Below are 11,527 nucleotides of genomic sequence, written 5' to 3' on the forward strand. Positions count from 1 at the left end.
GATAATGTAGCTACACATTTTTACTCAACAATGTACATAGATCTATTTTTCTTTATGGACTGACAGTATCTTTTATATTATCCAGGTGGACAATGGGCATTTCCAAAACTAACAGCACTGAGTTGTAACACTAATGAGATATTTACCTATCACAAGCTATTTTTGTGTGTTGTTTACAAAAAAATAAATGAACAACGATGTCCCTGAAGAACAAATGGATTTTAAAAACTTGTTTATAATTTTTTTTTGTTCATGTTTTGTATTCAATAAAGTATTTTGAATATGGAGTTTGACTCATTTATATATTTGAGTGGGACTTCAAACAACTTGATTATGATTAATATAGGGCCTAGTCATTTTATATTATTATTTTTTTCTTTTTTGTTACCATTTTCAAGTCAGAATAGACATACAATAGCCTACTAGTTTCAGCATATGATATGTTATATCTCTATTCTTAAGTAAAACTAAACCTTAAGTAAACTTAAAGTTTGAGGTTCCCAAAGTGGGAGGGTTCTGAGTGCCTGTTTGGTTCTATAGTCTATTTTTGCAAATGGCTGTAACTTATGGTATTGCTGTGCCCAAGTAAGAAGGCAAAACAGGCAACCATAATACTTCTGCTCTCCCAATAAAGGATTTGGAATAGTTTTCTTGAGTACAGCAGGTCATCTTACACAGTCTATCACCTGTCATATTCATAGGTCATAGTCACAAACTTTTGAGTGCTGCATTTAAAAACATTTTCGAAGCCACAGAGTGCCACAGACCAGTGGTCCAAACAGTCAGTTCAGATGGATGCATTTAACATAGCTTTGACAGAGCCACTGCACCTAGGATAAGACTTGGGGCAATCACTTTAGATGTGTATCACAACACAGTGTTTGTGGTTAGTGGTAGAATTACTTAGGTGTACTACCTATGATCATTCGGGCCAGTTCAGCAGCAGGCCTGAAGGCCACATTTGGCTCCAGTGTCTAAAGCGGAGTCTAACAAGGTGAGATTGCATCAGTCTTTTCTAACCCTCCCAGAGTGGAAGTCACACATTCCTGTATGAAAAGAGATAGATATTGCTATAGATGTAAAAAGTGGCTTTAACCAAAATGACCAGAATGTAGCTGCTATACGGCCAATGCTGCATTATATTTGTACATTGTGCACAGTGTGTATCTATATTATATTTTAAGATCCATAACTTACAGTCTATATGACCAGTAGATGTTTGACTGTTACTTCTGCCAAACTCTGCAGAAATGTAACTTGCTATTGAATTTCACCCAAATAGTTATTATAAAGTCAAAATAACACACGGCTGAAAAGATAAAATCATTGATGTCAGAGTTTTTGGCGCGCATATTTCGTTGCCGTTCATGTGACGTCAGCCCCTTCGTCCTCGTGTGGGCGTGGCTTGTGCAGCGCTTGGCGGACGCACGCTGCACTCACGCACTCACGTTGGCATAGCGGCGCGGGTTAGCATTAGCATTAGCACCAGGCAGAAGGCGAGAGAGGCTGCTGAAACTTCACTGCCAACATGTCTGACGATGAGCCAGAGCAGACCATCGCCGAGGATCTGGTGGTCACGAAGTACAAGATGGCGGGAGAGATCGCCAACCGTGAGTAGAGTTTGTTTGACAGCGTGGTGGAGCATTTAGCTGCGGGACTCGGCCTCTGGGCACCGACCCACGGCACCATGTGGTTCATGCGAGGCGCTCATATGTGACACTGAGCGGCTACAGCTAGTTAGCAGGTGCTGTGCTGTTGTAACTGTCCTTAATTAATTAACCAGGACTAAAATCTTGTTTGTGACACACTGAACAAGTGTGTCGTTAAATAAAAGTGCGAATAGTGACCTGTGCCCGTAGCCTGGTAATCAAAATTAAACCATCAATGGAGTCAGAATTTCAGTAAGTTGTATTGCCATTGTCAATGAACAAAATTCACAAACTAGGAATTTTCTTCCGTAATATGGTGCAAAATAAAAAGTAATAGTAGTAAATATAATATAATAAAATTAAGGTATGCAAACAATAATGTGTTAGATATATATAGATTTTGAGTGAATATAAATGTATAATGTACAGTATGGACAGTACAAATAGATGAAGTACTGTTGAACTGAGTTATTTAAAGTGACAGGTGTTATGAAGTATTCATGAGTCAACAGTGCAAAACACACTTGACATTAAATAACAACTCTACATAGCAATATTAAAAATGCAGGCTGCTATTCAAAGTCATTCATCAACAGGCTCAACAACTTGTGTAAAAGCTTGGATACTGATACTGTAATAGTTGGTAAAGTTTAATTCTCCACCCATCAAATGATCTAACAAGGAAAAACCTTCTCCTGTCTTCTGCATTGTCATCTCTACCAACTGACTAACTTTACGTCCATTTTGACTATCTCTTTGAACCCTTTTTGGTCTGCTGCTCAGAGAGCATTCTTTCAGACTTATTTCAAATCTCTTCTCCAGTCTAGTCCATATTATCAGAATTGTCTTTTGACAGTTAACCTCCAGAAACACCTAACATGAGCTGTCCATCTGATGAACTCATTTGTAATTCTATTCAGCCTGTTACGAAATAATAAAACATTTATAGCATCCACATAAATAATAACCTCATATAAATTATTATTTGTCTGGGGGTTCATGTGTTTTTATTGATCAATGAGTTTTGTTATACAAGAAAGACTGGGACGTCACACCAGGAACCCCTGCACACAAAATTTAAACATGGTTAAATACAATTACAACCTGTCTATTCTACATAATTTATACCTGTTTATTTACTTGTATCTTAACATTTTGTTGTCTTGTCGTCCAGGAGCGCTGAAGCTGGTTGTGGATGCAGCCAAGCCCGAGGTGTCTGTGCTCAGTCTCTGTGAGAAGGGAGACGCCTACATCAATCAGGAGACGGCCAAGGTCTTCAAGAAGGAGAAGGAGATGAAGAAAGGTGAGCTTGTTATTTCATAATATACCGAAAATATAATTACAGTTAAAAAAAAAAATGTTCTCTGGGGTGTGTGGGGGGTGTGATAAACTTCATACAATTATTTTTGTAAAATTGTTCAAATAATATGACTCTTGACTTGATAAATGGATTCGAGGATTCAGGGAAAATTTGATTTGTTGGAGGATTAAACCTGCCTGGTGCGAAATGTAGCATAAACTAAACCAGTTTTGTTTTGTTTTTTTATAATGGATATGCACCAGTAATTCTAGTATAACACATATTTGCATTAATAATGGAAGAAAATGGAAGAATAATGGCAGAAAAAAAGACAAAAATAATAATAATAATATTTCTGTATTGCATTAGCTGTATTTTTTGTAAATAAACATGTCTTTGGTTTTTGCAGGTACTGCCTTTCCCACCAGTGTTTCAGTCAATCACTGCGTCTGTCACTTCTCTCCTCTGAAGAGCGACCCCGATGTCATCCTGAAGGACGGCGACTTGGTCAAAGTGTAAGAAACAATTTCTGTCTAACATCTAGGCCTAATTTTATTTTTTTAGTATCTGATGTATACAATGCCACACAAGCAACACCACAATAATATGAATAATATGTTTCTAGATAATAATGTCCGATCATTAGCCTCTGCAGTTTTATTCCAACTTCTTTTGGCTCTCTGCTTGTCTGGTCCATTTAATCTAGCTTGAACTGTTGCTCCCCTGCATTCACAATGAGTCCTTCCCTCAAAATTATATTCCTTCTTAAGGTTTGATTTAGTGTTTGTTTCCTCTTACTTTTTGTTTGCTCTTAAAATGTATTATCAGTTAATATGATCTATTTCCTTTAATGCAGAGATCTGGGGGTTCATGTTGATGGCTTCATTGCTAATGTAGCTCACAGCTTTGTTGTTGGAGCCAGTAAGGTAATTTGTTTTTCTGTTTTTGTAATAATGTACCATCTTTATCAGAAATGAAGCCTTAACCTCCCATTGTCCCTCTGAAGGAAAACCCAGTCACCGGCCGCAAAGCTGACGTCATCACTGCCGCTCATCTGTGTGCAGAGGCAGCGCTCCGCCTCGTCAGACCAGGAAACCAGGTACATTCAGACACAAAGCCCTAATACACTACAACACTCATTTAAAATGCACTATGTAATTATTCTGTTGGAAGGTTGTTTTTTTTCAATGGAGATGTTATTGATTGGTGTCGATTGTCCCACAGTATGGCATTAAACTTAGCTATCACCATGGGGACAAACAGGTGATACAATCAGGCCAAGTTACTGGTCAGATCTGTAGAGCAACAAGCCCACTTGATAAGATTACACATTTTTCAAGATATATTTGTGCAATAAAAATAATGAATAGATGGATAAATTTAATGCTACATTGTGGAATACTCCAGGCAAAGCAGTAACATGTCCATGGAGACACATAAGTGAAAGATCTAGAAAAGTTACAGCTAAAATCTGCATGCCCATTATTCTGATTTGTATGTCGGCACATTGTTTGTACATGGAATTAGGAATATTAAAATGTATCTTGCACTGTAAATAATAAAAATAAGGTTAAATCAGTTTATTTAAAAACAGTTCAAGTCATATTACTTCCCAGTTTGAGTTTTTAGTAATATTGCTGCCATCTTTCTCAGAACACTCAGGTGACAGAGGCCTGGAATAAGATCGCCAAGTCTTTCAAATGTACTCCCATTGAAGGTACACTCAAGAGTCGGGTCTTTTGCTAAAAAGGTTGTATTTTTTAACCATTTTTAATAATTTTGTGATCACTCTTGCAGGTATGCTTTCCCATCAACTTAAGCAACACGTCATAGATGGTGTGAAGACAATTATCCAGAATCCAACAGACCAGCAAAGGTGCAGTTTGGACAGTTCTTCTTAAAGTATTTCTTGCTCTTAAAGATGATCAGTGTTTTTACTGATAAATATTTTTTTCCAGGAAGGACCACGATAAGGCAGAATTTGAAGTTCATGAAGTCTATGCTGTTGATGTGTTGATAAGCACTGGAGAGGGAAAGGTTGGTAACCGTAAAAATGTAGTAATTCACATATTAAAGGTGTACTTTGGAACATTTCTGGTGGTGATTCTTCTTTCAGTAAAAATACATGTTTTTCATTTGTATTACAATGCAAATGCACAAATCAAGTAAAGTTTAATGGAGTAGTGTGGAACATCCAGGCAAAGTAATCACATTGAGACATTTACAGTTGAAATTAAACTTGTCTTTTTTTCTCAGGCCAGAGATGGAGGTTTGAGAACCACAATCTACAAGAGAGACCCCAGTAAACAATACGGCCTGAAAATCAAAACCTCTCGGACATTATTCAGTGAAGTGGAGCGACGCTTTGACACCATGCCCTTCACTCTGAGGTAATGTACACCAGGTTAAATACAAACACATTAAAAGTCTCATTTGTGCTTTATTCTGACTTTTGGATACATCGGATACAGAATTTCCTGTAATTATAGTCTGTTTGTCTGTATCTACTGGAGATAAGTTAGTTGTTGGCTTAGAACAGGAAAGCAGGTACATTCAGATACAAAGCCCTAATACGCTACTACACTACTACTTTTAAATACACTGTGTAATTGTTCTGGTGGAAAGTATGCCCCCTGCTTATCTCAATGGAGATGTTATTGATTGGCATTGAATGTCCCATAGTATGGCATTAAACTTGGCTATAACCGTGGAGACAAGCAGGTGACACAACCAGGTCAAGTTACCAGGTTAAACACAAACCCATTAAAAGTCATTTGTGCTTTATTCTGACTTTTGGACATATTAGCCTTAGTATTTCCTGTGGTCTAACTTGGAATAACATGCCTTCAAAATGGAATGAAATTTGTCTGTAGCTGCTGGAGATAAGTTAGTTGCTGGCTCAAGGTCTAAAATGTAGTAGTAGAAGCAATTTTTCCCCTCTGTATTAACCCCTGGCATGATCACTCTGGTGTCTGCTAAAGTTGTATGCACTTTGAAAATATTGTAATCTAATATTTTGTGTTTAGGTAAGAGTTGACACCATTTGTTGTGACACTGCCATGCCAACAAGTTGAAAGTGAAGGTTCTGTTGGTCAGTTTCTGGTCTGTTTTGGAGAATGGCTCTAGTGAGTTGAGACTGGTGTTGTTTTGCTCTTGTTTTGATGTGGGTTGTGGCCTACAGTAGCCCTTGAGTTCAGAAAATAAACAACCAGAAGAAATTTGCCGTGTTTCCTTGCACAGGAACGCTACAATACAGAGGCGCTTCCCCTACCACCAAGAACATGTACAATAGGCTCCCCCTGAAAATTATGTTCAAATCTCAGGGACTTTCCTGGTTAAATAAAGAATCAATAAAAAGGTCATTTGAACATGTTTCCATATTTTTGTTGATGGCATATTTATGTATTCCTCCTTCAGGGCGCTTGAGGATGAAGGAAAAGCACGTCTCGGAGTGGTGGAGTGTGCCAAACATGAGCTGCTACAGCCATTCAGTGTGCTTCATGAGAAAGAAGGTATGTTCATGGAATTTTTTATGAAATTCATATTATGGCATTGATCTATGTTATAATGTTGTTTCCTCATCAAAAACATGCCAAATTCACATTCGCACATGTTTAACACACAAATCCTGCGTATTTAGGCTGAGTTCTTTTCTTAAAGAGAAAACGCTGTTCCACCTTGTAATGTCATCATGTGGTAATACAGGAAGTGCTCCAGTGTTTTTAAACTCCAAACACCTTCATTAGAATCATTTGGATCATTTCAGCCTTGGAATTGAAAATCTTTAATGAACTAAAGGCAAAGGGTAGCTGTTAACTTGAAAGCTACCACTACATGACATCACAAGGTGGAACAGACCATTTTCAGCGTTGAGCATGTAGACTAATAATAATGGGTTACTCAAACATGTGAATGAAACAAAACACAACTCCAGGTATGTTTTTGAGGAGAAAACGACATTGTAACATGGCTTAAAGCTCACAAGAGTCAATTTCGTGTAATATAGGACATTTAAAGCACATGTGTGAATTACTACTTGCCAAAAAAATAGGTTGAAGATGCTGAACTCAATGCCACCTTATAATGACCCATCCTGTGTGTTTGTTTTGACAGGGGAGTTTGTTGCCCAGTTTAAGTACACAGTGCTGCTGATGGCGAACGGCTCTCACAGAATCACCTCCGGCCCATTTGAACCAGAGCTCTACAAATCTGAGCTCGAGGTGCAGGACGCAGATCTAAAGGTACAGATGTAGATTCACTTTCTCGCTCAGTTTTAAATACAAGTCAGTCTGAAGTTGATAATATTCAGAAAAAACGATCTAAAAATTAAAAATGAGGAAAAGAAATGCAAGTCAATATGACCCAGTCTCACCTCTACACAGCTAAATATGAAGGAATAGGTTATCAGGGAACTGTTCCAATTATTGTTACAGTTTGGGCAGAATTTGAAAATGTATAAGAGGTCTAACTAATACTTGAAATAACTGAAAGATGAGGCATTCTGTTATTGATATCCTTGTTCTTGATGAATGTAAAGTTGTACCTATGTCTGAGTCACCCATTTCCACCTTTGGCTTGAAGTAGCTTGAATTCAAGGCCAATAATAATGCATTGTGTAAAAAGAATAGTCAATTAAAACTTTTATTCCCTTCCAGGCACTACTACAAAGTTCTGCAAGCCGCAAAACACAGAAAAAGAAGAAAAAGAAGGTAAAACTTGTACTGTTTGAGTCTTGTGCTAAAGATATGTTTGAATCCGTTTTTGAATAATAATTATCTTTGCACTTTCAGGCCTCCAAAACCGCAGCCAATGCAACCGTACAGCCATCTGACGAAACAGAAGCAGCTGAATAAACTGCCTTTTGGAAACCTGCCAGACCCAAGAACAATATTATATTATAATATTGATAATAAATTTCCCTCAACTTTCTACAAGTTTCACTAATTAAATGGCCGAATTTTTACAAAACTGGAATCTGTTGTTGAACTTGACCAAGATATTTTACATATTTCTGAAACATTCCCCTGTCACGTTATTTTTTTAAAGCAGACAGACTGAAGGGAAATGATAACATTATGAACCCAAATCTGGTGCTATAATTATGATCATAACTGTTTGACATGGATGTATGTTCTCAGTGATGGAAAATCTATAACAGTGGCCATGTTTACATGCACAGGAACATGATTTATGGACCTTTTTTAGTTTAGTTAAATGACATGCAAACTACAAAATCAGAGGTGAGTGATCAGAGGTGAGTGATAAGAGGGACCATGATGAGGGAGAAATGAACTGATTTTGCTGTTTGTGATATTTTAATAGACACCAGAAATCAGACTAAGCAAATTTTGAGTGCACATGTAACCACGGCCACCGTCCAAGTGTGTGATATCTACTTATAACAGCTGCTAGTGCCACTTTTGTGCCGTGAGAACAAATTATGAGCTTTTAAATCTATTTGCAAATGATCTCTTTATTGCACAGTGATTGGACATTTTGGTTTGATACAGTGTTTGGTTTTACACAATGCTTCCTTTAATCCAGTCTTTGAGCTACCACAAAGGATACTTGTTAACATACAACTAATTGGTTTACAACTCAAGTTCAAACTAATAGACCCATTTTCATCATAAAATACTTACTGTCCTGTGATTTTATCTCTTAAATGCCATATATCCCTTTAAAGATACCCTGACAATATGTAATACATGTAGGGACATTTATGGCCATCTTGAAGGCTTTTATTAGAACACTGAATACGAAGGCATGAAGGGGATTGTAAGTGGGATCATGCATAATTTATAATTTTGTTCGGAAGTCTGAGGGTGAAATACTAATTGAATCTGAAAAACTGATATAATAAAGGTGTTTTTCATATATCTTTTTTGATTGGTTTGGTTTTAGTACATTTATAATATATAGTTATAAAAGCATATTTGACAAGTTCATTTTATGTCAATATTGGGAATTAAATTTTTTATTTTATTTTATGCTATATAATAACATGGATTGGATTGGATACACATGGCACACATGAATTTAGGTTGGTTACACATTTTGGAAGTATAGATCACTGGCTTTATGAGCACAAATAATCTGACACCAGGTTATCAAAACATCATGAAGAGTGGCTAAATTCACATGCACATCAAAATCTGATTATTTTCTGATTTCCTAACTTTAAGATTATTTGAATGTCTAATTTTTATGCATTTTTATTGTGATTCACGTTGATAAAACACAAGACTCGGCACAGAAGCAGAGTAAGCAACATGAGTGAAAGCTTCCTGTACAAAAAACATATTTGGCATCATAATAAGGTTGTTTTTTAATTAGCCTATTATTATTAATGAAACGTTTTATTAGTTTGATGTTAATATGTGTTCTCATATTGTCTTCTGTCATGTAAATCCAGTCTTTTGAACGACTCTTTGAAAGGAACAGATCCAAGAGATTCGAATTCCACAAAGGACCCGAAAGTCACATCACTAAATGACATACAAACTGCAAAAATATCTAATGTGAGTGAACAGAGGGACCATGATTACAAAGAAACCAGATGATTTTGCTGGTTAGACGTCATTTTAATAATCTTATAATTACAAGAATCCAGTAATAATCAGATTTTCAGTGTACATGTAACCACAGCCAGTTACATCTGATTTGCCTAACTGTTTCTGACTGTTCAGAACTGCAGGTTTTGACAAGGGAAACTATGCAAAAAGAGCTAACTAATTTGGCATAAGTGGCGTTATTTTAAAATGAATTCTGCAAACCAAAAATCAGAACTAATGATTTGATTGATTACTGGATAACTTTTTACTGGTCATGCAAAAGTACCCACTGGCTATGTTCACATGCATGCCAAAATCTGATTATAATGCGATAAGATAATAACCTAACCTATAAGATTATTTGAATGACCTGCAAACCGCAAAATCTCATGTGAGACATCAGTGGGACTTTGCTGTTTACATGTAATTTTAATAGTCATAACGTAATATTTTGAGTGTGCAAGTAACAGCAGTAACTGATAATTAACTAAAATTACTGGACTACGTTTCCCAGCAACGAGCACACAGGTGTCGGCGCGCAAATGTGACGCATGACGCAGTATAAAACCCGCCTTCTTGCTGCGTCACATCCTCTTTCCGTGCTCTTCTCGCTTTGAGGTAGGGAGAACATTTTACCACGGCACAATCCAACATAATCTACTGTTTTTATTAATCATCTGCAGAGTGTAACTGGTGATTTTGTTTTGTTTCACAGAATCTCACCCCACGATGAGAGCCAAGGTAAGAAAATATTGATTTTGTATGTGTTCTGTCTATTAACGAATGGATGCTAGCTACGTGCGCTGCTAACGCCGGAACAACGCTTTCTTTCTCTTAATACTTGCTTTTTCTTACCTACTCATTCACTACTTTTATTGACTTAGTTAATCTGATAACGTCAGTCTTTCTAATCATGTGTGTAACTGACTACGTTTAAAATGCTAACATGTTATTCTACTGCTGCACGCTTCTCTAGCGTAGCCAGACGAGCAGCATGTTATCAATGCACCAACTGTTATTTAGTTTCTCAGGCTTTTGACTCTTGTGACAAATTGTTGCGTTTTCCGGCAAATCTCCATAAAATTTTTGTTACATTAAAATTGTACTGTTTTCTTTCCACAGTGGAGGAAGAAGCGTATGCGCAGGTGAGCATGTTTTATCGCGGTGAAGCAATATTGCATTGTTTCAAATATGTTAGTTATCAAAATGTGACTTCTGAAAGCATTTCATTTTACTTTTAGAATATATAATTTGCCATCAATGCATTGAGCTGTGTTCTTGAATCAGAATTTCGATGTACCATCAAGTCTAAACCTGGACTACCGTCATGCCTATATTTTGGCTAATCTTGGGTTAAGATTATTCTAAACCGTGGATAAGATGGTTATAACGATAACTGACACTAATTGGAACGTAAATGAAACTAATGCTTATACTTGGAGATCTCGAACAAACTTTCTACAAGTGAAATTATTGGCCTGACTGCTAGAATACTCTTGAACATATCTTTTTAAATTGTTGTGATTCACCACCAGGCTGAAGCGTAAAAGGAGAAAGATGAGGCAGAGGTCCAAGTAAGCCGTCTCTCCTTTCCTGGCTGCAAGTTCGTCTGTCCCAGAGACTGTGGTGAGGAGGACCCAGTGGAGACCTGAGGAGCTGCTGTTCTCTCAGAAAACCCTGTGCCCCCGCTCTGACTGTGGAACCTCTGGAAGATAAACACTTTAACATCAGACTACAGCTGGACTCTTGTCATGGACCATAAAATTATTGCTCTGTCAACGTGTGTTTTGAACAATAAATGGAACATGTTCTTAAAGTTTACAAATTCGTAGTCATTTCCTTTTCAAGGTGTCCTTTTTAAAAGCACAATTGCTTAAACAGTGTTTTAGTGTCTGCTCAAAGTTTAAGATGATGTAATTTATGCTACAGGTTGATGCCCCTTTTAAGGATACTATTGGTGTATCTGTTCACAAATGATTAAACCAGTGCAGACTAGACTAGAAAATTGTAATTGCAGAATTAAT

The 11,527-nt window shown here is 37.0% G+C and overlaps 1 protein-coding gene and 1 long non-coding RNA gene across 2 annotated transcripts; both read left to right on the forward strand.

Annotated features, from left to right (window-relative positions):
- The first annotated feature begins 1,380 nt into the window (after positions 1 to 1,380).
- LOC117371056 (proliferation-associated protein 2G4-like) lies at positions 1,381 to 7,883 on the forward strand. Its single transcript, XM_033966647.2, has 13 exons — positions 1,381 to 1,610; positions 2,824 to 2,952; positions 3,359 to 3,464; positions 3,806 to 3,875; positions 3,956 to 4,048; positions 4,603 to 4,666; positions 4,747 to 4,825; positions 4,908 to 4,986; positions 5,206 to 5,339; positions 6,367 to 6,461; positions 7,063 to 7,190; positions 7,605 to 7,658; positions 7,740 to 7,883. Exons 1-13 carry the CDS (start codon positions 1,529 to 1,531, stop codon positions 7,800 to 7,802), a joined length of 1,176 nt encoding a protein of 391 aa, XP_033822538.1. The 5' UTR covers positions 1,381 to 1,528; the 3' UTR covers positions 7,803 to 7,883.
- A 2,187-nt stretch (positions 7,884 to 10,070) lies between these two features.
- LOC117370964 (uncharacterized) lies at positions 10,071 to 11,328 on the forward strand. Its single transcript, XR_004541416.2, has 4 exons — positions 10,071 to 10,121; positions 10,219 to 10,244; positions 10,626 to 10,648; positions 11,039 to 11,328. It is a non-coding gene; the product is annotated as an uncharacterized LOC117370964 (long non-coding RNA).
- The last annotated feature ends 199 nt before the right edge of the window (positions 11,329 to 11,527 follow it).

This window comes from Periophthalmus magnuspinnatus, chromosome 5, assembly GCF_009829125.3.
Source record: "Periophthalmus magnuspinnatus isolate fPerMag1 chromosome 5, fPerMag1.2.pri, whole genome shotgun sequence".
Taxonomy (NCBI): domain Eukaryota; kingdom Metazoa; phylum Chordata; class Actinopteri; order Gobiiformes; family Gobiidae; genus Periophthalmus; species Periophthalmus magnuspinnatus.

What these genes read in the sequence shown, in the direction of transcription:
- LOC117371056 (XM_033966647.2), top strand. Translation starts at nt 1,529, where the DNA reads ATGTCTGACGATGAGCCAGAGCAGACCATCGCCGAGGATCTGGTGGTC. An exon ending in TTGTTGTTGGAGCCAGTAAG is followed by an intron (nt 3,876 to 3,955) that starts GTAATTTGTTTT and finishes GTCCCTCTGAAG; the next exon opens with GAAAACCCAGTCACCGGCCG. An exon ending in CAAATGTACTCCCATTGAAG is followed by an intron (nt 4,667 to 4,746) that starts GTACACTCAAGA and finishes TCACTCTTGCAG; the next exon opens with GTATGCTTTCCCATCAACTT.